Source organism: Microcaecilia unicolor, chromosome 1 (assembly GCF_901765095.1).
Source record: "Microcaecilia unicolor chromosome 1, aMicUni1.1, whole genome shotgun sequence".
In the NCBI taxonomy this organism is placed as follows: domain Eukaryota; kingdom Metazoa; phylum Chordata; class Amphibia; order Gymnophiona; family Siphonopidae; genus Microcaecilia; species Microcaecilia unicolor.
Window position 1 is genome coordinate 4,677,283 of NC_044031.1, and position 26,297 is coordinate 4,703,579.

The 26,297-nt window shown below is 47.0% G+C and overlaps 1 protein-coding gene across 1 annotated transcript; it reads left to right on the forward strand.

Moving 5' to 3' along the window:
• The first annotated feature begins 1,468 nt into the window (after window positions 1-1,468).
• Window positions 1,469-24,389, forward strand: LOC115460348 (gastrula zinc finger protein XlCGF57.1-like). Its single transcript, XM_030190131.1, has 6 exons — window positions 1,469-1,516; window positions 16,574-16,597; window positions 16,996-17,080; window positions 19,346-20,299; window positions 20,959-21,036; window positions 24,331-24,389. The coding sequence occupies exons 1-6, from the start codon at window positions 1,469-1,471 to the stop codon at window positions 24,387-24,389; spliced, it is 1,248 nt and encodes a 415-aa protein (XP_030045991.1).
• The last annotated feature ends 1,908 nt before the right edge of the window (window positions 24,390-26,297 follow it).

Consider the following 26,297-nt stretch of genomic DNA (forward strand, 5'->3'; position numbering starts at 1 on the left):
GCTAAAATCCCACCAGAGGACTCATATAAGAGAGAAACCAAGGACCAATTAATGCTGAATAAAGCCATTATGGCCAGTGGTAAGAAAAGCAGAAATTTCAGTATAGAATGCATTGACTGTAGGGTATTGTGCAACATGACAGGATGAAACAAGGAAATGAAGATTGCTATGGTCAGCAGTCTCAGACTAGCTGAAATCAGAGGTGAGGAGAAAATGAACAATGGGAACCAGATGCAGCTGGGAGGATGTAAGATAAGAAATTATAAGGAAAAATCTAAAGGGGGGGAGGAGTTAGGGCTCTGTGCATGTGAAAAAAACAGACGAGTAGGAAAAAGAGACTTAACTATGTAAAACAAAACTTAACATAGGCTGATGCTAAAATGGATATAAAGTGCTTTACCGATGGTATTACACCCCCCCCCCCCCTAGATTAGCAAAAATGTATAACCAGCGATCCGGCTGATGTTGGAGGGGATGTACAGAGGTGGGGGGCATGATCCATATCTGGTGGTATTGTCCCAAGATAGAGACCTACTGTACCAGATAATTGGCACACGATATCCAGCAACAGGGGAATCTTGCCTCCTGCACTTCAGACCCGCGGGGGTTTAACCTGCTATACACCTTTTAGTTTCGCTTCTGTTTGTAGCGGGAAAACTTACGTTGGCATCTGCCTGGAAAAGCTCCTCCCCACCTCCAACGATAAAATCATTCACAAGATGGACCATCTATACCAGATGTCTAAATTGACTGCTATCTGAGCTGGACAAATCATACAATTCCATAAGCAGTGGGAGAAATATACCACGTGGAGATCCCGCTCAGGAATAGATCTTAAAGCTCCACAACTGATTTGTTAGCGGGCTCATAAGCTTTCTGAAGAAGGGGGACAGGCCACCTTCCGGACTAAGGGCTCTGTTTGGGTGGGAGGGGGATGGGATTGAATAGCGTTACTATTGTCTAGCCTATGTTCTGATTGTTTAGCTTTGATTGTATATTATTTTCAAAAAAAGTTTCAATAAAAAAAAGAAAAAAACAGGCTGATGCTAAGCGAAACTGTATAAAAGTTTGTATGAACTATGTCCGTAGTCAGGCTTAAGGTCTTGCAGCTGTCTGCTTTCAACTTCTTCTCACAGGAAAACTAATCATTACCTTTAGTTGGGCTAGAGAGGCACCTTGTTCTATTTTTAATCTCCCAGTAATATGATTTTAATAAAAGCATTTGAAATTCTAAAAAAAAAACTGGAGTGACGTTCGTTATGAGTTTTCCTGTGAAATTGTTGAGAGTTTATCCGGGGAGAAGCACCCCGAAGGTTTAGCCCTTGCAGCCTTCCGAATAAGATCCCTCCCGAGGAATTAAGGGAGGGGGGATTAACGCACCTTCACTCAGGAATTCCCTACCTATTTTCACCTCGTTTTAATTAATGTCTTCTGATATGCTATTTTATGGAATTGTATTTTCATTGGAATGGCTGGTAGGAAAAAGGAGGTTATGATGCCCCTGGATAAGACTCTGGTGAGACCTCATTTAGAATATTGTGTACAAGTCTGGAGACCTTCAGAAAGATCTAAACAGGATGGAGTCAGTCCAGAGGGCAGCTACTAAAATGGTCAGTGGTTTTTGTCATAAAATGCATGGGGACAGACTTAAAGATCACAATATTTATTTATTTATTTGTTACATTTTCCCACCTATTTGCAGGCTCAATGTGGTTTACATTGTACCGTAGAGGCGTTCACCGTCTCCAGTAGAGAAACAAATACAAGGAGTTGATGTATACTTTGGAAGAAAGGTGGGAGAGGGGAGATATGATAGAGATACTTAAATATCTACATGGCATAAATGCACAGGAGGTGAGTCTCTTTCAATTGAAAGGTAGCTCTGGAACGAGGGGCCACAGGTTAAAGGTGAAAGGGGGTAGACTCAGAAGTAAACTTCCTCATGGAAAGGGTGGTGAATTCGTGGAACGACCTCCTGGTTGAAGTGGTGGAGATGAAAACAGTACCTGAATCCAAAATAGCATGGGACAAGTACATAGGATCTCTTAGGGAATGATAGGGAGAGTAGATGTCATGAATGGACAGACTGAATAGGCCATATGGTCTTTATCTGCCTACATTTTTAAAATCTATATAATCCTCTTCCTCCTGGAAAAGCCAAATAAGCTGGACAGAACCTAGGTGACAGCAGAATCCCTCATCTCACTCACACATGTAGAAGAACTTAACAGTTGCCCTACTGGACAGATATCATATTTCGAACAGTAGCTAATTAGGTCACAAGCAGAATCCCAAAAAGTACAGTACATCCTTGGATAAATGGATATTTGGAATGGTATAAGAAACCCCCCCCCCATAGAACCTCTCTCCAAAACATATCCCCCTTCCCAAAAATATCCCCCTCAACAGCATCTGGCCCCCTCCTGATGATCTCCCAAAGCCCTCCCCCCCATAGAATCCCCCTTCCAAAGATATCTCCCTCAACAGCATCTGGCCCCCTCCTGATGATCTCCCAAAGCCCTCCCCCCCATAGAATCCCCCTTCCAAAGATATCCCCCTCAACAGCATCTTGCCCCCTCCTGATGATCTCCCAATGCCCTCCTGTTTTTCTGGCTTATTTATACTACCCTCCCCAAATTGGGATGTACCAGCCACCCACAATCCGGGGGATAAAATAAAGCCAAGGCCATGTATGAGAAAATCAATTTTATTTTATTACTTACCAAAACAGATACAGAGGATAATTTCTCATGGGAGAACAGGCAGTACTGTTACACAAAAGTGTTAGCTGCTTCTGTCTTTCTCCAAAGTAAAGCTTTGACATTACCTCTTATATACTTGTCTTTAGCAATAGTTCAAAGAGTCCAGGGTTCTGGATTCTCTGCCTGGGGGCACCGAGGCATAGCCCCTAGTACTCTTGGCCCTTTTGAGAGCGGAGTCCCGCGGGAGGTGGTGGAGATGAAAACGGTAAAGGAAATCAAACATGCGTGGGATATGCATAAAGGAATCCTGTGCAGAAGGAATGGATCCTCAGAAGCTTAGCTGAAATTGGGTGGCAGGGCAGGTGGGGGGAAGAGGGGTTGGTGGTTGGGAGGCTAGGATAGGGGAGGGCAGACATTCGGTCTGTACCAGAGCCGGAGATGGGAGGCGGGACTGGTGGTTGGGAGGCGGGAAATACTGCTGGGCAGACTTATACGGTCTGTGCCCTGAAAAAGACAGGTACAAATTCAAGGTAAGGTACAAATTCAAGGTAAGGTATACACATGTGAGTTTATCTTGGGCAGACTGGATGGACCATGCAGGTCTTTTTCTGCCGTCATCTACTATGTTACTATGTATCACCATGGAATTGTGAGGTAGCTGAGACTTCATCAATCCAGGTTCCCCGTGGATCCGATATTGGGATTCAGTTCTTTTCGGGATCACAGGGTTAGACAGAGGGAACGACCAGTTTCGCATCAGGACTTCCTTCAGTACATTATGCAAAGGAGCCATTGCAGCCTCTCTAGGTGGAGAAGGATAATCCAGGACCTCGAGCATCTCAGCCCTGGGCTCATCCTCAACCTCCATAGGGAACGGAATAGCCGCAGCCACTTCCTGGACAAATGAGGTAAAGGAAAGACTCTCCGGTGGAGACATCGACCTTTCTCCTTTCTGGTGGAGGGGAAGGTTCAGAAGGAATCCCAAAAGACTCGTCAGAAGAAAAGTACCTGGGATCCTCCTCTTCCTTCCACGAGCGCTCATCTTCAGTATCAGACAAGACATCTCTCGGAGCAGTCCGAAACTGAGCCTGTCTTGACGCTGAGGAACAATGTCCTCGACGGCGGTGCCGAGAAGTCGACGCTCGCCTGGACTCCAGGTGAAGCTTCCTCCACCGACGTTGAAGGGGAGTCGACCTCACCACAGGCAAAGGGCCAGAGACCACTGTAGCCGATGGTACAGAAGGCGCAAGCACCCCTGACACCGAAGCAGCCTGGCGCAGTAACCCTTCCAGAAACTATGGAAGCAGGGCCCTGATGCGCTCATCGAGAGCCGCCGTCGGACAAGGCTGCTGGGTCGGTAAAGGAGCCGGTGGCAGAATCTGCTGAGGCTCAGGAGCAGGTACCGGGCTGCTAGACCGATGCATCGGCACCACCTGAATAGAGGGGGAGCGATCCTCTCGGCGCTGACGCTTCTCGGGTGCCGAATCCCTCAACGCCCCGGAGCTCCTGGCACCGTGTTTTGAAGGAGAACGATGACGGTGCTTCTTCGCCTTCACTCGATACCCGTCATCAAGACTCCTCGGTACTGATGAGGAAGACGTGGAATCCTCACGTCTCCTCGGGGCCGGGTCCGACATCAAAACAGGAGACCTCGAGACGGGTGGAGACTCACTCGATGCCTCACTGCTCCCAGCACGAGTTGGTCGTTCCGCAGCCATTACTTTCGCTCCCGACATCGATGCATCCCTCGATGACGATGCCGCCACTGCTGACCTCAGTACCGATGTCGACGTCGAAGGACTGGACTCAGCCCCAAAAAGCTTCTCTTGTTGGGCCTCTCGAGACGCTTGGGTCCGTTTCTTCATGCGAAGACACAGAGTACAAGCGGCTGGGCTGTGGTCGGGCCCAAGGCACTGGATACAACAAGCGTGGGTATCGGTACCCGAGATAGTCCGGTTGCACCAAGTACAATGTTTGAAGCCGCTGGGTGTCTTCGATGACATGGAAGAAAGACGCGAGCGTGCCTGTTAAAAGAAAAAAGGGCACAGAAAGAAGGGAGCAACTCGACCGCGCGGTCTAAGCCAGCCACAATGAAAAAGAAAGGAAACTTAAAAAGGGGCAAAAAATAAAGAACCCCCCCCCCCATAGAACCTATCTCCCAAACATATCCCCCCTCAATGGCATCTGGGCCCCCTTCTGATAATCTTCTAACCCCCTCCCCTCCCAAAGATATTCCCCTCAACAGCATCTGGCCCCCTCTTGATGATCTCCCAGCGCCCTCCCCCACATAGAATCCCCCTTCCAAAGATATCCCCCTCAACAGCTTCTGGCCCCCTCCTGATGATCTCCCAATGCTCTCCCCCCTGAAGATATCCCCCTGAACAGCATCCGGTCTCTTAGCAGCAATACTTCTCCTCCCAACGTCGATGCCTCCCTTCAGGTACCGAAGTTGACATCAAAGGACTAGACCGAGCTCCAAAAAGATTTCCTTGCTGGGCTTCTCTAGACACTTGAGTCCGTTTCTTCATACGAAGACACAGACTACAAGCGGCTGGGCTATGGTCAGGCTGAAGGCACTGGATACACCACGAGTGAGTATCGGTACCTGAGATGGTACAGTTGCACCGAGTACAATGTTTGAAGCCGCTGGGTGTCTTCGATGACATGGAAGGGAAAACGCTTCAGCGAAATCAAACGACGTGATTGTGTCAAAAAAGGAAAGGGCACAAAAGGGGAGAAACCCGACCGCGCGGCCTAAAAGCCAGCTGCGTCGAAAAAGAAATAAAACTTAAAAATTGGAGAAAAGAAATACTAAACAAAATATAAAGGAACTCTTTTTTTTTAACAAAATGAGTAGAAAACACGAAAACCTTGCGTGTTTTTTACTCATTTTGTCTCGTTGCAGAAAAAAATAAACTGAAGAGACGCGCTCACGCGATGGGCGGGAAAGCAGTCTGCGCATGCACGGTATGCGCTGTACACACGCCAGAAGACTGGCAAAACTTTTTTGTATTTTGCTTTCAAAATGCCCGGGCCGACGCGGACTTCGCCCCACATGTGAGAACAAGCAGCCTGCTTGTCCTCGGAGAATGCACTGGACATATTCACTCAGTAATACCCTCTAGGAAGGACTACAGCTCCCAGAGTGCATTGTGACACTCCCACTCAATAATCCCTCCAAGGAAGGACTACAGCTCCCAGATTGCACCGAGATCTATCACACAGTAATCACTTCTAGGAAGGACTACAGCTCCCAGAGTGCACTGTGATCTGTCACACAGTAATCCCTTCTAGGATGGACTACAGCTCCCACAGTGCACTGGGACACTCCAGCACAGTAATCCCTCCTAGGAAGAAATACACCTTCCAGAGTGCACTGTGAAGTCTCACATAGTAATCCCTCCAAGGAAGGTCTACAGCTCCCAGAATGCACTTTGACACACAGTAATCCTTGATAAGAAGGACTACAGCTCCAAGAGTGCAATCTGACTCTACCACGCAGTAATACCTCCTAGGAAGGACTACAGCTCCCAGAGTGCAATGTGATCTGTCAGACAGTAATCCCTCCTAGGAACGACTACAGCTCCCAGAGTGCAATGTGATCTGTCAGACAGTAATCCCTCCTAGGAATGACTACAGCTCCCAGAGTGCACTGTGACATTCATTCAGTAATACCTCCTAGGAAGGATTACAGCTCCCAGAGTGCAATCTGACTCTACCACGCAGTAATCCCTCCTAGGAAGGACTACAGCTCCCAGATTGCACTGTGACATTCACATTCAGTAATCCATCCTAGGAACAACTACAGTTCCCAGAGTGCACTGTGACTCTACCACACAGTAATCCCTCCTAGGAATGACTACAGCTCCAAGAGTGCACTGTGACATTCATTCATTAATCTCTCCTAGGAAGGACTAGAGTTCCCAGAGTGCTCTGTGACACTCCCACACAGTAATCCCTCCTAGGAAGGACTACAGCTCCCAGAGTGCACTGTGACTTTCACATTCAGTAATCCCTCTTAGGAAGAACTACATCTCCCAGAGTGCTCTGTGACACTCCCACACAGTAATCCCTCCTAGGAAGGACTACAGCTTCCAGAGTGCACTGTGACACTCCCACAAAGTAATCCCTCCTAGGAAAGACTACAGCTCCCAGACTGCACTGTGATCTGTCACACAGTAATCTCTCCTAGGAAGGACTACAGCTCCCAGAGTGCTCTGTGAAACTCCCACACAGTAATCCCTCCTAGGAAGGACTACAGCTCCCAGAGTGCACTGTGACATTCACATTCAGTAATCCCTCTTAGGAAGAACTACAGCTCCCAGAGTGCACTGTGACTCTACCACACAGAAATCCCTCCTAGGAAGGACTACAGCTTCCAGAGTGCACTGTGACACTCCCACAAAGTAATCCCTCCTAGGAAAGACTACAGCTCCCAGACTGCACTGTGATCTGTCACACAGTAATCCCTTCTTGGAAGGACTACAGCTCCCAGAATGCAGTGTGACACACCCACTCTGTCCTACAGAGGTGAAAATGTGCAGCACAGTGCACTAGCCTCTTCTGACTCCTCCTTGATCCTGGAAATGAATCATTAAATAACACAACATCAGCCCAGCCCCAGTCTCATATTGCAAACCCTTCTCAGGGCTGGGGGAGGTCTCTCAGGCTCAGTCTCTCTTCCTTTGCTTCATGCACAGACTTCCTGTTTCAGAAGCAAGTGCTAAAGAAGCTGATCACTGGCTTCCAGAGAAACCCATCCCTGCAGCCCAGGAGACATTCACAGAGGAGCCTGGACTGGAGCTGGAGAAGGGCAGGAGGATGGAGCAGGTAGGAGACTGGCAGGAGGTGGGCAGCAGGGGATGCAGTGCCAGGCAATGCCACACACACACAAGAAGAAATGAGCCTGGCACTGCTCAATCCATTCCCTGGTTTAGCACCTCAGGCTCTTCTTCCTGATTCTCCTCCCCTCACACAGCAGCTGTTCCTCCTGCTTTACCAGACAACTTCCTGACATCTCTTTACATTCTCCTTCCTCTCTCCCTCTTAGAAGAACATAAGCACTGCCATACTGGGACAGACAGAAGGTACGTCAAAGCCCAGCATCCTGTTTTCAACAGTGGCCAATTCAGGTCACAAGTACCAGACAAGATCCCAAGACTAAAACAGATTTTATGGTGCTTATCCTAGAAATAAGCAGTGGATTTCCCCCAGCTCCATCTTAATAATGGCTTATAGACTTTTTTTAAGACACTAGCCCAGTGGCGTAGGAAGGGGGGCAGTGGGGCGGTCCGCCCTGGGTGTCAGGCACCCTCACCAGGGCCGGTCCGACACGGTAAGCAAGGTAAGCATGGCAGGGGGGCGCCAACCTCTGGAGGGCGCCGCTGCGCCATGCTTACCGCCACTTATCTGCCCGCCCTGGCGCCCTCTTCTCCCCCCAGCAACAAGGATCCTTTTATTTTAAATTTACCACCTCCGAGTCCGACCGCAGCATGGGCGTCACTGAAAGCGCTCCCCTCCTGAGTCTCGAGATTTAAAGCCCCCAGGAGAGGAGAAATTGCTGGAAATGGAGGGGAGGGGAGAGCGCAGAATTGCTGGATATGGATGGAGGAGAGAAGGGCAGAGAAGGGACATGAATGGACATGGATGGGAGGACAGGGCCCAGGGAAAGGAGAAATTGCTGGAAATGGAGGGGAGGGGAGAGAGGAGAATATCTGGGTATGGATGGAGGAGGGAAGGGTAGAGAAGGGACATGGATGGACATGGATGGGAGGACAGGGCCCAGGGAGAGGAGAAATTGCTGGAAATGGAGGGGAGGGGAGAATTGCTGGATATGGATGGAGGAGGGAAGGGTAGAGAGGGACAAGGATGGACATGGATGGGAGGACAGGGTGTAGGGAGAGAGGAGAAATTGCTGGACATGAAGGGGAGGGGAGAGAGGAGAATTGTTGGACATGGATGGAGGGGAGGGAAGGGAAGACAGAGGAAGGAGATGTGCATGGATGGAGGGGAAGGGAGAGAGAAGAAATGCTGGGCATGGATGGAGGGGAGGGAAAAGAGAGGAAGGAAATGAGATGAGGGAAAAGGAAGAGAGGAGAAAAACTGCACATGGATGGAGAAAATAGGCAGAAGCTGGATCCACTAGACAGTCAAGTCTGCGGAGGACCCAGCTTTTACTTATGGATATAGAGGAAGAAATGAAGAAGAAAGGAGGAACGTAAAGAAATAAATGGAAAGGAAGCCCTGGAAACGGAGTTAAGAGGACAGATAGCAGCAGAATCAGATACTGGGCCAGCATGATCAGAAAAACAAAGTCACTAGACAACAAAGGTAGAAAAAAATCATTTTATTTTCATTTTAGTGTTTGGAATATGTCCACTGAGAATTTACATCTGATACATCTGCTGTCTTATTTTGCAATGTGTTTCTTTCTGTTTTTCTGGTATTGTGCTGCATGCCGGGTCTAACTTCTTAGGATTTCAGGTTAATTTTTGAAGAATTTGAAGAGGGGCTATCTCTGTTCTACATGTGTGACTGCAAGGCCAAGTGTCTGAATAGGGATCTGTTTGGTTGATTCTGAGATTTTGATAACACATTGTTTTTCAGAGTTGGCAAGACTGTCTGTTCTCCTAATTCCTGGTCTGTGTGCTAAGTTATTTTTCTTCTATACTGGTGTAATATTTTCAATGATGCCATGGCTGGTAAAAAGGGGTGTGTCTACTGTAGGGGCTGAGCCATAGTGATCCCGCCCCTGGATGGGTAGAGGCGCCAACTAATAGGCTGCAGGAGGGCGCCAGAAACCCTAGGACCGGCCCTGACCTTCGCTACGGCACTGCACTAGCCAAACCTTTTTTAAATCCCGCTCAGCGTGTAGTTGGACTCTGGAACTTGTTGCCGGAAAATGTAGTGACAGCAGCTGGCCTTACGGAGTTGAAAGGGGGGTTGGCCAGATTCCTGAGGGAAAAGTCCATTGAACATTATTTAAAAAAAAAAAATATATATATATATATATCTACTATAATAGTGATGACGTCGAGGGCGGGTAATCAGAAGGCAGGACTGAGGGAACGAGCAGCCTAGAGACGGCCAGGGCGAGACGGCCAGGGCTTTCAATAACGCCGCCGCTTCAACGGACCTAATCAGGGGACAGAGGAGAATCGCAGGGTGGCTGGAGGGGGGGCAGGGGAGAGAGGACAATCGCTGGGTGGCTGGAGGGGGAGGCAGGGGAGAGAGGACAATCGCTGGGTGGCTGGAGGGGGGGCAGGGGAGACAGGAGAATAGCCTGGTGGCTGGAGGGGGGGCAGGGGAGACGAGAATTGCTGGGTCGCTGGAGGGGGGCAGGGGACAGAGGACAATTGCTGGGTGGCTGGAGGGGGGTAGGGGACAGAGGACAATCGCTGGGTGGCTGAAGGGGGGCAGGGGAGAGAGGAGAATCGCTGGATGGCTCAAGGGGGGGCAGGGGATAGAGGACAATCGCTGGCTGGCTGGAGGGGGGCAGGGGAGACAGGAGAATAGCTGGGTGGCTGGAGGGGGGGGCAGGGGACACGAGAATCGCTGGGTGGCTGGAGGGGGGGTCAGGGGAGACAGGAGAATCGCTGGGTGGCTGGAGGGGGGCAGGAGAGAGAGGACAATCAAACACACTTTCTCTTTCACAGACACACTCGCACCCAGTCTCACTCTCTCTCTCTCTCACACACACACACACTCGCAGGGTGCTGCCAACCACGCAGAGGGGGGGAGAGGCAGGGGGTCCTGAGACCAGAGGGGAGAGGCAGGGGGTCCTGAGACCAGAGGGGAGGGGAGGGGGTCCTGAGAGGGGGGAGGGGATCCTGAGACCAGAGGAGAGGGGATCCTGACACCAGGGGGGAGGGGGAGGGGGTCCTCATACCAGAGGGGGAGGGGGTCCTGAGACCACAGAGGGAGGGGGGAGGTATCTCTGTCACACACACACTCTCTCTCTCTCACACACACTCTTTCACAGTCAGTGTCTTTCTCTCACTCTCACACAGTCTCTCACACTATCCAGTTTATTTTCGAAAGTGATGGGCGCCCATATTTCAACCCAAATCGGGAGATGGGCCCATCTCACAAAAGCGCCCAAATCGGTATAATCGAAAGCCCATTTTGGGCGCCTGCAACTGCACTCTGTCACGGAAACGGCCAAAGTTGATTGGGGCGTGTCAGAGGCATGGTGAAGGTGGGACTGGGGCATGTTTATCGGCCGAGTAGAGATGGGCGCCTTTGGCCGATAATCGAAAAAAATGGGTGTTTTTAGCGAGAATTTAGGTCACTTTTTTTTTACCCTTTTTTTTCACGAACAAGTCCCCAAAAAGTGCCCTACGAATCCTGGTCCCTCCCAAAATGCCTTTCATTTGTTCGTTTTTGAGCTGGGCGCCTTCGGTTTCCATTATCGCCGAAAACCGATAGCGCCCAGCTCAAAAACGCCCAAATCCTAGGCATTTGCCCCGCACAACCCGTATTATCGAAAAAAAGATGGGCGCCCATCTTTTTTTGAAAATACGGTTTGTCCCACCCCTTCGCATGGGCACCCACTTGTGATTATGCCCCTCCACGTCTCACACTGTATCACATTCAGTCTCTATGTGTCACACAGTCACTCTCACACACTCTCGGTCTCACACACTTGGTCTCATACACTCTCATTCTCACAGAGAGTCTGTGTATTGCACACGTACTCTCTCACACACTCTCTGTCTCAGACACACTCTCTCACACACAGTGTATCTGTGTGAAACACACTCTCACACTCACTGTCTTTTTTTTTTAATGGGTTTTGCCGGGTTCTTGAAGCCTGGATTGGCCGCTGTCGGAGACAGGATACTGGGCTTGCTGGACCCTTGGTCTTTTCCCAGTATGGCAGTGTGTTATGATTCTACCTACCGGTTTGGCAGGGGAAAGGGGTGGAATTCATTCCTGATTGGCTGCCAGGGTTTGTGCTGCTTTGACGTTACTCATGTGGTGACTCGAAAGCCGGGCAGTCCTCTGTCAGAACGTGCTCAGTGCTCTGACTTTGATCTGAGGTGTGTGTGTGTGTCTGTGTGTGTGTGTTCCAGCTGGGCTTTTCTTTGCTGTGTGCTTGTTAGTCAGTGGCTTCGGTCTCAGAACCTCCTCTCCTGTTTGTTTTCTCTAGGATTTCTCTTCCCCGTGTCCCAGCCGGCTGGCTCAGTGAGTTAACCCTTTATGTACTGTGTGTATTGTGTCCCTGCCTCTGACAGTGTGTTTGTTCTGTAGGCTGTGCTCCCCTCATCGGGAGCTTTCTCTCTGATTGTTTGTTGTGTTTAGGAGCTCTGGCTCTCCCTGGTGTGCCTGCTGGCTCTGTCAGCTTAACCCTTTGTGTTCTGTGCCTCTGCCTCTGTCTTCTGTGGTTTGAGGCAAAGGCTTTCTGTCCTCAGTTGGGTCTCGTACCTCTGGCCCCTGGCTGGGGCCTATCTTACCCTTTCCTTTGACTTGCTGTCTTAGTTCCCCTGTCCTGCGCTAGGCCCGGGGAGGGCGTGGCTTCACTCTGGTTCTGTTGTTTCCCCTTCTGCCCTATCGCTGATGTTTAGAGCATATCTGGGGGTCCCGGGGGGGGGGGCCCTCTGGGTTCCTTCACTCCTCCCTGTGTGTGATTGGGTTCCAGTTCGGCCGTGAGGCCCGCACGCATGGCTCTGTGCGCTTGGGTTCCAGATCGGCCGCGAGGCCCGCCGGTATGCCTATTTCCCTGTCTTCCTGAGGTCCGCAAGGGAGGGTAGCTTAAGGGTATTGTGTAGCTGGGGTGCGTGGTGGTGGGTTGGTCTCCTTTTGGCCTGGGTCGGCGCTCTGCTGGCCTCGGCCAGGGCAGTGGTGTAGCCACAGGTGGGCCTGAGTGGGCCGGGGCCCACCCAATTAGGGCTCAGGCCCACCCAACAGCAGCACACGTATTAGCGGTAGCAGGTGGGGATCCCAAGCTCCGCCACCAGAAGACTTCCCCCTGATGGTAATGAAAACACTATTCTCCAGGATACCAGCACCTGCGCATATTCAGTTTTCAGCACGTGCCTGCTGCAGACAGCTAAGGTGGAAAGAAGCGTTTTCCCACCAGCTGAGATTTTCTTTTGGTGGTGGGTGAAGGAGAGAACTCTGGGTGCCCACCCACTTCTTGCCTAGGCCCACCCAAAATCTGTTGTCTGGCTACGCCCCTGGGCCAGGGTCCAAGGGCTCACAACCAACCCAATGGATTACACAGTGCTTATGTGCTTATATGCTGCTTTTACCACATTGTCTTGCAACGAATGCCAGAGTATAGTTACACATCGAGTGAAGAAAATTTTTCTCTGATTTTTTAAAAATTTACTACTTAGAACCTTCATTGCGTGCCCCCTAGTCCTAGTATTTTTGGAAAGAGTAAACAAGTGATTCACGTCTACCCGTTCCACTCCACTCCCCAGAATGTACCGCCTGGTATTTCCACCTCTGTAAAAATTACCAAGCTGGAAATACCGAGCGATACATAAAGCAAATCGCATGTAAATGAGCTGCTTGTAAAAAACAGCAAGCAGCCCGGTAGGAGGGAAGCCAATCGGTCAGTTGAGCATGTACAGAACAGCCTATTGCTAAGCTACGTTTTCATACACACATACAAGCTGCGTGTATGAAAGCCATGTGTACATGGACAGCAGTGGTCCTTCTGGGCAGGATGTCACAGGAGCCTGCAGGAGAAAGAGGGAGGAAGGTGGCCGACAGCTCCAGTTTTTTTAAATACTGTTGAAAGAGTTGAACTCTTTTGTGCATCACATGTTGAATACCATCAAAAAAACACAGTGCTGGCTTAGTAATTTTTGTACATCTGCCTCTCATTATTTTATAGACCTCTATCATATCTCTCCTCAGCCACCTTTTCTCCAAGCTGAAGAGCCCCAGCCTCTTCAGCTTTTCCTCATGGGGAAGTTGTCCCATCCCCTGAATCATCTTTGTCGCCTTTCTCTGCACCTTTTCTAATTCCACTATATCTTTTTTGAGATGTGGCGACCAGAACTGAACACAATATTCAAGGTGCGGTCGCACCATGGACCGATACAAAGGCATTATAACGTCCTCATTTTTGTTTTCCATTCCTTTCCTAATAATACCTAACATTCTATTTGCTTTCTTAGCTGCAGCAGCACACTGAGCAGAAGGTTTCAACGTATCTTCAACGACGACACCTAGATCAAACAGTCCAAAACACGGCAGCAAGACTGATTTTCAAGAAATTGAAATACTGTCAAGTACTAAGCATGATGTAAACAGGAACAACAAACGTGAGCAAGTGCAAAGTGATGCATGTGGAAAAGAGGAACCTGAATTATAGCTACGTCATGCAAGGTTCCACGTTAGGAGTCACCGACCAAGAAAGGGATCTAGGTGTCGTCGTTGATGATACGTTGAAACCTTCTGCTCAGTGTGTTGCTGCAGCCCTGCTTTTTTTTTAGCATTAAATTGTAGAATTTTTTTTATTTTTGTTACATTTGTACCCCACGCTTTCCCACTCATGGCAGGCTCAATGCGGCTTACATGGGGCAATGGAGGGTTAAGTGACTTGTCCAGAGTCACAAGGAGCTGCCTGTGTCTGAGGTGGGAATCGAACTCAGTTCCTCAATTCCCCAGGACCAAAGTCCACCACCCTAACCACTAGGCCACTTCTCCACTGTTGCTACTATTTGAGATTCTACATGGAATGTTGCTATTCCACTAGCAACATTCCATGTAGAGGTCGGCCCTTGCAGATCACCAATGTGGCCGCGCAGGCTTCTGCTTCTGTGAGTCTGACGTCCTGCACGTACGTGCAGGACGTCAGACTCACAGAAACAGAAGCCTGAGCAGCCTTCTACATGGAATGTTGCTAGTGGAATAGCAACATTCCATGTAGAATCTCCAATAGTAGCAACAGAATCTCCAATAGTAGCAACATTCCATGTAGAATCTCAAATAGTAGCAACAGAACCTCAAATAGTAGCAACATTCCATCTGGAATCTCAAAGAGTAGCAACATTCCATGTAGAATCTCAAATAGTAGCAACAGAACCTCAAATAGTAGCAACATTCCATGTAGAATCTCCAATGGTATCTATTTTATTTTTGTTACATTTGTACCCTGCGCTTTCCCACTCATGGCAGGCTCAATGCGGCTTACATGGGGCAATGGAGGGTTAAGTGACTTGCCCAGAGTCACAAGGAGCTGCCTGTGCCTGAAGTGGGAATCCAACTCAGTTCCTCAAGACCAAAGTCCACCACCCTAACCACTAGGCCACTCCTCCACAGCATATGGGCACAGCCATGAGCCTTAAGACCGGGGCCTAAAAGAATAAACAGATAACTAGCCTGTGTAACTTAGAAACTTATGAGATGCTGAAGACACCCTTTGTTCTGGGAAAAGAGAAGTACCAAAAGGGTGCAGGCATTTCAGAGAAAAGAGAAGTCATAAAAACCTCAAAAACAAGATAACGTGGTTTAATAACCTAAAGGGGAATAACATAAGGGAAATAGATCCTGGGAAAAAGAGAACTGTATGGACCTCTGTGGAAAGTACCTAGTAAAAGTGGAAAATAACTTGCAGAAGTAAATGAATTGTTAGCTTGTCAATTTTAGTATATAATAAGCAGCTTGATCAGAGTATTAAGGCTTAGTCTAAACAACATGGTGCAGTGAAAGTATGAAGGCAGAAGCACGTAGCTGCTTTGCAGATGGTATTTGGTGAGCTTCTTGTATTGAGTCAGAGCTTTGCTTGGAGAGGAAAACGGTAACGGAATTCAAACATGTGTGGGATAAACATAAAGGAATCCTGCTCAGAAGGAAGGGATCCCCAGAACTTAGCCGGTGGTGGGAGGCAGGGCTGGCGGTTGGGAGGTGGGGATAGTGCTGGGCAGACTTATATGGTCTGTGCCCTGAAAAAGACAAATCAAGATAAGGTATACACAAAAAATGACACATGTGAGTTTATCTTGTTGGGCAGACTGGGTGGACCGTGCAGGTCTTTTTCTGCCGTCATCTACTATGTTCCCATTACTTTGGAGAAACGAGGGCGGCCAACACTTTTGTGTAGTAGTTCCGTTCTCCCAATGAGAAAATCATTGATTGTATTTGTATTGGGTAAGTAGTAAAAATTGCTTTTCTCAAACGCGGCCTTCCTAGTCTTTTATCACCTCCAATTATGGGTGGCTGGTACATAGGAATTTGGGGTGGTGATAAAAGGAATAGAATAATTAAAAACAAAATCTAAGCTGCCAAATTCCAAATTGGTCCTCTAGGTCAGTCAGCAGAGTCGACGGAACTTCCCTAAGTTCGTACAGAACCCTCGGATGGATGCCATCTGGCCACGTTGATTTGTCTAACTTTAGTCAGCTCCTCACAAGCACAGTCCTCTGAAAATCATTTAGGGTCTACCACATCTCCATTCGTACTTGTGTTACTCTTCTAGGTCCTGCTCCTGGCCCTTCAGCTGTGAACACAGAACAAAAATATTTCTCATTCCACATTATCAGCTTCTACATATTTCACCCCTTCACCTTTGAGTCTCACAATGCCGCTTTGGCACTTCCTTCTATCACTAACATATCTAAAAAGTCTTGTCCCCCCATTTTAACGTTTTGGCTATTTTTTTCTTCCATTTGCATCTTTCCTTTCCTGACTACTTTACCGACTTCTTGTAGCTTTTCTAGATATTGTAGCCTGTCTTCCTCTTCCTGTAATCTCTTGTAGTACATTGGCTATCCATTAATATTCCGGTAACATGTTTGATTTTAAGTAAGATATTACCAATAATAGCTCTGCAAGTTCATTTTGTGGTTCCATCATACTCGGGGATATATACCATCTTGTCCAGGTTTACTGAGATTTATGTTGTTCTGTTTTAGAAAGGTTTGGACAAATTCCTGGAGGTAAAGTCCATGAATCATTTTTAAGGTCGAGCTGTGGAAAGTCACTGCTTATCTCTGGGTTAAGTAACATGGAATCTTTCTACATTTTGGGAACCTGCCAGGTACATTTGACCAGGATTAACCATTGTTGGAAGCAGGATACTGGGCTAGCCGGATCTTGAAGGATAATTTTTATGTTTTTATGTAATCTTCTGCTGGTATCATTTTTCTGACAGGAACAAGTCTGGCAGTTCCTGGAAGAGCGGGATCCTGGTCGCCCCTGTTCTATGATAAGATGTTAGGAGAATAAATCCAGCTGAAATCTAATGCATTCTGAGCACCCTCATGTTTCCCTGTGTTGCTGGTTTGTGTTTCAGATGCGGGTGACGTTTGAGGACATCACTGTCTCTTTCTCCCAGGAGGAGTGGGAGTATTTAGATGACGGGCAGAAGGAGCTTCACAGGGAGGTGATGAAGGAGAATTATGAGATCCTGATGTCTCTAGGTAAGGAATGTATTATCTGCATTTTTAGAAGACAGAGGGGTTGATTTCTTATGGTTTCTATTTTTCCAAGTTCCAAAGATCTGGATACACATTTAGGTCTAATATCCGACCGGTTAGTTTAGAAGCAGGCAGGCAGTAAAAGGTCTGCCCTAACTTTAAGGGTCTTTTACTAAGGCACGCTCATGTTTTTGGCACATGTTAAAATTGTGGGCATTCCTATGGGCGTCTCTTAACGGTTAGTGCGCCCACAATTTTTGCGCACGCTAAAAATGTGAGTGCGCCTTAGTAAAAGACGCCCTTTATTTTCTAAGGTTAACTGGGTGCTGGTCTTAATATTGGCTGGTGCCCGTTTAACTTCTGGGTGATTGCTGATGGTCAGATATTTCATGCCCGGAGCCACGCATACCCTGGCATTGCATATCCGGTGTCAGTTCAGTCCGTGCCTGTGAGCTTCTCAGCCACTGCAGGCTGTATATCAGGCAAAGTATTTATTAATTAATAGTATATGATGAACTCACAGAGCGGAATTGGGCCTAAATGCTGAAGATCTGGCCATGGACCCTTGGGTGCTGGGTTCAAGGTTCCTGCAGGAGATTGTTTTACTTCATCCCATCCACACATGAGTCCTCCTGTTCCCTATCACCTGCCTGTAGGCTGAGCGGGAGTCCTCCACCTAGAGTCCTACCAGTGGGGGCGCTGTTTCACTATCATATTTTCAATAGTGAGGGACAGACAAGCTCCGCAGAAGTCCAGGGCATAAATAGGACCGCATAAAATTCAGTCCTATCTTTATGGGGTAACCCATAGCTGAATATCACACGTAACTGGCTTATGCATTAGCTGGATCCAGAAACCCAGAAATTCAATGCCAAAGCCTGGACGTGGCCAGTCATTGAATTTCCGGGTTTAATGAGCGCTGCCTTACGCTTTTAGTAAAACTTTACATTTTTTTTGAAGACCCCCTCTACGTTAATAAAATCAGGGAGAAGATTCCACAGAGTAGGCGTTAACCAAAATAAAAGAGAAAAAATCCACTGGTGCGAGTAGGTCTACCAACAAGTAATTGAGAGATGGGGCATGACCAGGTGAAGCCTCGCCGCTGACCCAACGGTCGACCAGGGACATAAGGTAGAGTTTGAACAACAAGATATTTAAGAGTCTGCTCACAGTAAGCCTACATGTCCCATTAAAAAAACAGGCAACCCATGAATATACAAAGGTGTAACCGGATCACACATACCAGGCCCTACCCAAAAGACTTATGGGCGACATTCTGCAAGGTCTGCAGCTGATGCAGATAAACCGATGACATAACCACATAAACAATGTTGCCATAGTCCAGTTGAGATACTAAAGTACATAAGTATTGCCACACTGGGACAGAGCAAAGGTTCATGAAGCCCAGCATCCTGTTTCCAACATTTTATGCTGCTTATCCCAGAAATAAGCAGTGGATTTTCCCCAAGTCTATTTTAATAATGGTCTATGGACTTTTCCTTTAGGAAGCCATCCAAACCTTTTTTTAAAACCCCGCTAAGCTAAACCGCCTTTGCCACATTCTCTAAAAGGATATATATCGATGTATGAAAGGTCCCAACTTTAAAAAGGTATCGCCATGTACCCAATCGGTAAAGAACAAATAAAGAACCTCTTTGCAATACCTTAGACACCTGATCCTCAAAGGAAAGACGATAATCTATCAAAGTCGCCATGTACATGTCCCCAATGAGATTGGAGTTAATATGAGCTGGGCACAATGTCCAGACATCCAACATGCCATAGTCTTAGTGACATTAAAATCCAACCGATGACTCTGGAGTTAAGCTGCGACTGCATTCAAACATGTTTGCACTTGGGTAAGGTCCAGAGAAGGTGGCGAGATTTTAGCTACCAATTCCATGTCATCAACATATAAATAACTGCTTTTCCCATAGGCCTGAACAGTCGCTGCTAACGGAGACAAGTGACCGTTTAAAGAATTAGGAGATGTGTGTCAAAAGAAGAATTTTAAATTTGCTACAATAGCTGACTGGCAGCTAATGTTATGCTGTTATGAGAGAAGAAATATGAACTCTCGTAAGCAACTTAATAGTGGTATTTTGAATTAATTGTAACTGGGAGAGTGTCACATTAATCACAGCTGATCCGAGATGTGCGGCTGCATCAGTGTCTGATAATCTCAGAGCAGTGATTATAGGATCAGAAATGCAGAAATATTTTTACAGTCAGGAATATATGATTAATGCCTTTCTCAACCTCCACTAGGTGACGAGATCACACAAGAAAAGGAGAGAGAGGAGAAGCGAGAAGAACGTGAGAAATCTTTTACACACGAGGAACACTTATCACAACACCTGAAAACACACACAAAAGAGAGACGATTTCTATGTACTGAGTGTGACAAATGTTTCAATCGTAAGGATCACCTAACACAACACCTGAAAACACACACACGAGAGAGACGCTTTCCATGTACTGAGTGTGACAAATGTTTCCATCGTAAGGATCACTTAACACAACACTTGAAAACACACACACAAGAGAGACGCTTTCCATGTGCTGAGTGTGACAAATGTTTCAATCGTAAGGATCACCTAACACAACACCTGAAAACACACACAAAAGAGAGACACTTTCCATGTACTGAGTGTGAAAGATCTTTCAATTGTAAGGGTCACCTAATACAACATCTGAAAACACACACAAAAGAGAGACGATTTCCATGTACTGAGTGTGACAAATGTTTCAATCGTAAGGAACGCCTAATACGACACCTGAAAACACACACACAAGAGAGACGCTGTCCATATACTGAGTGTGACAAATGTTTCCATCGTAAGGATCACCTAACACAACACTTGAAAACACACACACAAGAGAGACGCTTTCCATGTGCTGAGTGTGACAAATGTTTCAATCGTAAGGATCACCTAACACGACACTTGAAAAGACACACACAAGAGATGCCGTCTAGATCTTTTCAGTGTGCTGAATGTGGAGAAAAGTTTGATGTTAAGGAATCTCTAACAATACACAAGAAAAGACACAGGGGTGAGAAACCGTTTCAATGCACTGAATGTGGGAAATGTTTTCTTTTGAAAGGACAACTAGAGAATCATCACAGAAGCCACACGGGAGAAAAACCCTTTAAATGTGCTGAATGTGGGAAACGTTTCAGTTGGAAAGGTAGTCTAAAATTGCATCAGAATATCCACACAGGTGAGAGAACATTTCAGTGTGCTGAATGTGGAAAATGTTTAAGTTCAAAGGGTACACTAAGACAGCACCAGATAATTCACCTGAAAGAAAAACACTTCCCATGTAGTGAATGCAATAAAAGCTTCACACGAAGGAGTAGTCTAATATCGCACCAGAGGATCCACACGGGAGAGAGAATCTTTTCGTGCTCCGAATGTGGAAAAACCTTCATATATAAGGATTCTCTAATAACACATCAGAGAAGTCACCAAAAAAAGAAACCCTTTCCATGTAGCGAATGCAAGAAAAGCTTCATACGCAGGAGTTGTCTAATAATACATCAAAGAACCCACACCGGTGAGAGAATCTTTTCGTGCTCAGAATGTGGGAAAGATTTCACACATGCGAAATCCCTACGGACACATCAGAGAAGCCACAAAAACGAAAGACTATTTCCCTGCACAGAATGCAAGAAGAGCTTCACACGCCGGGATTGCCTGATAAAACACCAGCGAACTCACACTGGGGAAAAACCTTTTCCATGTACTGAATGTGGGGAAACGTTTAGTCGCAAGGATCTCTTGGTATTACATCAAGCAAATCACAAACAGGCACTAAAATGAAGGGAGAGACCGTATCCATGTACTGAATGTGACAAATGTTTTACTTCAATGTTACAGCTAAAATCCCACCAGAGGACCCATATAAGAGAGAAACCAAGAACCAATTAATGCAGAATAAAGCCATTATGGTCAGTGGTAAGATCAGCAGAAAATCTCAGTATAGCATGCATTGACTATAAGGAAGCCTTTGGTAGCATTCCTTGAAATTTACAAGATAAGCTTTGGATAAGGGTGTTGCACGGGAACAGAAATTTCACCCATCACCACAATTAATCTCCATCCCCACCCGTACTCACAGGAGTCAATGCTATTATTGACTTGCCCACAGCCCTCTGGTTCCTTCCATCCTCAACAGCCTCCTGTGGGGTTTTGGGTGGTATTCAGTATTCATCCAATGAATGTTCCAAGCCTCGGCGTGGTGGTGCTCCAGCTCCTTCCCTCTGTATGTTCCAAGCTCATTCTCGAGTTGGCATAGATTTTGGCTACGCTCCCACGGGAGTCCCACGGCAACTTCTTCCATCCCCGCGGGAATCCCATGGAACTTTAATTGTTGATTGTATTAGTAAAACACAGTGGTGGGCTTCTCAGAATCTTTTGAAACTCAATGCTACAAAAACTAAATTGTTATATTCAGGAGACTGAGTAAGATTTGAAAGGTTTTTTTTTTTTTTTAGAGTTTTAGGACTTATCCTAAACTTACGAAGGAAACACAAGTAAAAGGATTGAGCAGAAGGACATTTTGTAAACTAAGGCAACTTAGGGCTGTTAGAAAATATTTTTATCCTGATCAATTTAGAAAGTTGGTTCAGGTGACAATTCTGCCAAAACTGGACTACTGTAATTCATTATATTCGGGTGCTTCTCAAGTGTCCTGGTTACGTCTACAGCTTCTGCAAAATTGTGCTTTTAGGCTGATCTTTTGTTGTAAAAAAAATTTGACCATGTGTCTCCATGTTTGGAGGAATTACATTGGTTGCCTGTAAAGGCTGGAGTAGAATTTAAAATTTCATGTCTTATATATAATGTTGTCTCTGGGTATTGCCCACTGGATCACATAGCTTTAATTAATTTTCCAAATATTCGATCATTGACTCAACCAAATTGTCTTTTGGATTTGGGATTTCCTTCTGCCAATGCAAATTGTTTTCAACAATAACATGACAATATGTTTAGCTACTCTGCTGCAAAACTATGGAATAATATTCCAATATATATTAGGTTCATGGGTTCTTATCACCTTTTTAGACATTCTCTTAAGACTCATCTCTTTCTGAAATATTTGTAAATCTGTTTATTAGTTCTGAGCTTAGTGTTTCTGTAACCCGCTTTGATTTCAATTTTGGATTTATCGGGATACAAGAGCTGGAAATAGAGAGTTGCACGGGGACAGAAATGCGACCCATCCCCGCCCATCCCTGCCGGAATCAAACCCGTCCCCACCCGACCCCGTGAGTAATCTCCTCCATCCCCGTGAATGATCTCCTTCATCCCCGCCCGTCCCCATAAAACAGCCAGTTCCCACCATGAGAGAAATAAACTGCCTATACATTGTAAGCCCGCAGGGGTGCTTTCAGGTGTGCAGCAGCTCTCTAGTGGCTCCTCCTTGGCCTTATCAGCCCTTTGCTTCAAGAACAACCTTGAAGCTGAACTTCTCTGTGACTCGGGCCTCTATGTTTGGGCCTCCTCTTTCCCTCAGGGTGACCTCTTCATTAACCTCCAGTCCTGGACCGGCCTCCCCGCTGTATCTCCTGGTAACCGATCCCCTTACCAGTTCTTCTGGTGGGGCCCCCTGGTCACCCTCCTCTGGAAGATAGCACGGATTCCTCTGCTTTCAGAAATATGCAAATTAGCTGAGTAAATGTAAATTCCATTTATTGGAGCTATGCTTCAGTCTTGTGGGAACCTTTCTTTCCAACTATTATTCGTTTACTACAAATTCACTCCCTGAGCCCATTTACTGTGGGACACCTGGGTCTCAGGGTATAACAGCCACCACCCCTGGATAGGACCTTCTTTACTCTCATTAACCTTACGGTCCTATCCTCCACCCCACGGCTGTTAGTTCATCTTAAACACTTCACAGTTCCAACATCAATACTTTGGGGTCTTCCCTTACCCCAGGACTTTCAGCCTGCTTCAGCTTCTCACACACACAGTTCCACCCTCCTCAGTACTTGGGACACACAGTCCAGGCTTCAGGTCTCCAGGTTCCCATCTCTTCTCCTTCGGGCAAAACTCCCTCCTCTACTGAGAGGAAGCTATTTATGAGGTGTCCAATAAACCTCCCCACCTCTTGAGACCTCGCCCCTCTGGTTCCAGAAAGATCTGGGTCTAGCAGTCTCTTCTCACTCCCCCAGCTATCTCCCTGGAGCTCCCTCTACTGGTCCATGTGAGTCAGTACTCAGCTAGATCCCTGGAGCTCCCTCTAGTGACCAGAATGGGCATTTTCCCGGTTTTCAGTGGGAGAGCGCCCTCTGGCGGCCCCTTCTCTTCTGGTCTGGCTCTGGTCACAGTACCACAGCTGCTGAACTTCTGCTGCCTTCCAGTTCTCTCTCCTTCAGTGCCAGTTGCTCCGTCCTGCCCCCTCCCTGTCTCCTCTGTGACACTGCTGATTTGCTTCTGCTACCTCTGAGAGAAGTCCTCCTCCTCCTCCTGCAGTGCTCCTCCTGCTTGCTGCTGTCCTCCTCTCTGTCCTCCTACAGCACTGATGACGAGTCTCTGATTCTAAGCATGGTCAGAGTCTGCCTTTATTCACTGGTAGCGGACCTGGCTGGAGCCTGCTGTTCTCAGCAGTATGACATCATTAACGAAGTCCAGCTGGCTGGCAAAAAAGACGAGAAATTTCATTCTCCTGCTCTCTGACTCCGAGTGGCGCCTAATTGGAGGAGAGCTTGGTGTCTCCGCCCACTAAAAGAAGAAGGGGCGAACCAGCAGCAGACCTTCTTTTTGAACCTTCATGTAACCATGCTTTGTTTGAAATTTGAATCTTCTGCTGCCCCTTTCCGTGACCCGCTGCGGCTTTTTCATACCGGATTTTGGGCGGCTTTTTTTTTTTTGGCCGGCCTTTTTTTTTTGCCGGCCATGGCCTCGATCCCCACGGGAATCCCACATGTAGCATTCCGTCCCCGCGGCACTCCCGCTGACTGGGGGGGAACCCGCAGGATTCCCGCGGAGTCCGCGGGATCCCCACAAACCCCGTTCCCGTGCAGACCTCTAGCTGGAAATGAAATGAAATACCGGCAGGATTCCTGCAGTCCCTTTTCCTCTCTACTCTGGATGAAAGTGTGGCAAACCATACTTCACCTTCGATATGCAGATGGATAGTTTGTCATTTTAACATATGCCAGGCATATTTCAGGGACATTCCCTGTCACCACTTCTGTTTTGTTTGACACTAAATCTGTTGAGTATTTGTATTAATTCTTTAAGCTATGAGTTTGGGCTTTGCTCCTAAACATGCCAGTGATCCAGACGTGATCCAGACATGATGTCACACTTACTGTATGTAGATGACCTGAAGCTCTACAGTCCCAGTGACCAACAATTAGTAGAACTCAAACTTTTTTTTTATTTTATTTTTGTTACATTTGTACCCTGCGCTTTCCCACTCATTGCAGGCTCAATACGGCTTACATGGGGCAATGGAGGGTTAAGTAACTTGCCCAGAGTCACAAGGAGCTGCCTGTGCCTGAAGTGGGAATCGAACTCAGTTCCCCAGGACCAGCGTCCACCACCCTAACCACTAGGCCACTCCTCCACAGTTGCTACTATTTGAGATTCTACATGGAATGTTGCTATTCCACTAGAAGTTGGCCCTTGCAGATCACCAATGTGGCCGCGCAGGACGTCAGACTCACAGAAACAGAAGCCTGCGCAGCCTTCTACATGGAATGTTGCTAGTGGAATAGCAACATTCCATGTAGAATCTCCAATAGTAGCAACATTCCATGTAGAAGTCGGCCCTTGCAGATCACCAATGTGGCCGCGCAGGCTTCTGCTTCTGTGAGTCTGACGTCCTGCACGTACTTGCAGGACGTCAGACTCACAAAAACAGAAGCCTCCGCAGCCTTCTACATGGAATGTTGCTAGTGGAATAGCAACATTCCATGTAGAATCTCCAATAGTAGCAACATTCCATGTAGAATCTCAAATAGTAGCAACAGAACCTCAAATAGTAGCAACATTCCATGTAGAATCTCCAATAGTATCTATTTTATTTTTGTTACATTTGTACCCTGCGCTTTCCCACTCATGGCAAGCTCAATGCGGCTTACATGGGCCAATGGAGGGTTAAGTGACTTGCCCAGAGTCACAAGGAGCTGCCTGTGCCTGAAGTGGGAATCGAACTCAGTTCCCAAGGACTAAAGTCCACCACCCTAACCACTAGGCCACTCCTCCACTGTTGCTACTATTTGAGATTCTACATGGAATGTTGCTATTCCACTAGCAACATTCCATGTAGAAGTCGGCCCTTGCAGATCACCAATGTTGCCGCACAGGCTTCTGCTTCTGTGAGTCTGACGTCCTGCACGTGCAGGACATCAGACTCACAGAAACAGAAGCCTGCGCAGCCTTCTACATGGAATGTTGCTAGTGGAATAGCAACATTCCGTGTAGAATCTCCAATAGTAGCAACAGAATCTCAATAGTAGCAACATTCTATGTAGAATCTCCAATAGTAGAAACAGAACCTCAAATAGTAGCAACATTCCATGTAGAATCTCCAGTAGTAGCAACATTCCATGTAGAATCTCCAGTAGTATCTATTTTATTTTTGTTACATTTGTACCCTGCGCTTTCCCACTCATGGCAGGCTCAATGCGACTTACATGGGGCAATGGAGGGTTAAGTGACTTGCCCAGAGTCACAAGGAGCTGCCTGTGCCTGAAGTGAGAATCAAATAGTGATGTTTGCTCCGAATCTTCCCTCGGGTCTTTGCCTTCTGTCCCTAAGTGAGGCCAAGGAAAGAAGTCATTCATAGACAAATAATGCAGTATCTACAGTAAAAGCTTTTGGGAAGTAGCTCAGGGTATCCACTCAATCAGTGGAATTCACCCAAGTGCTTCAAAGGGTTTGTTCAGCCTTTGCTCTTTTATTAGGGTTATTCTGGTATCTGTTATTTTCAAATTGCAATTCAGCTTTGTTCTGTTAGGACCAGGAAACAGACATTGATTACAAATACAGTTTCCAACTGCTAACAATTTTGGATCAAAATAAACTTGGTTCCGTATTTATACTTTGAACTGTGGTATAGTAATGGAAGATGTAAAGGATTGCTTTTCAACCCTGCTTTGACCGATAATACACTCTGAAATCTTCCGTCTTTGACTGAAAGTAACTTTCCTTGTAAATACAAAAAAACCAAATTGTAATGTGGAAGATAAGGCACGTCTCTG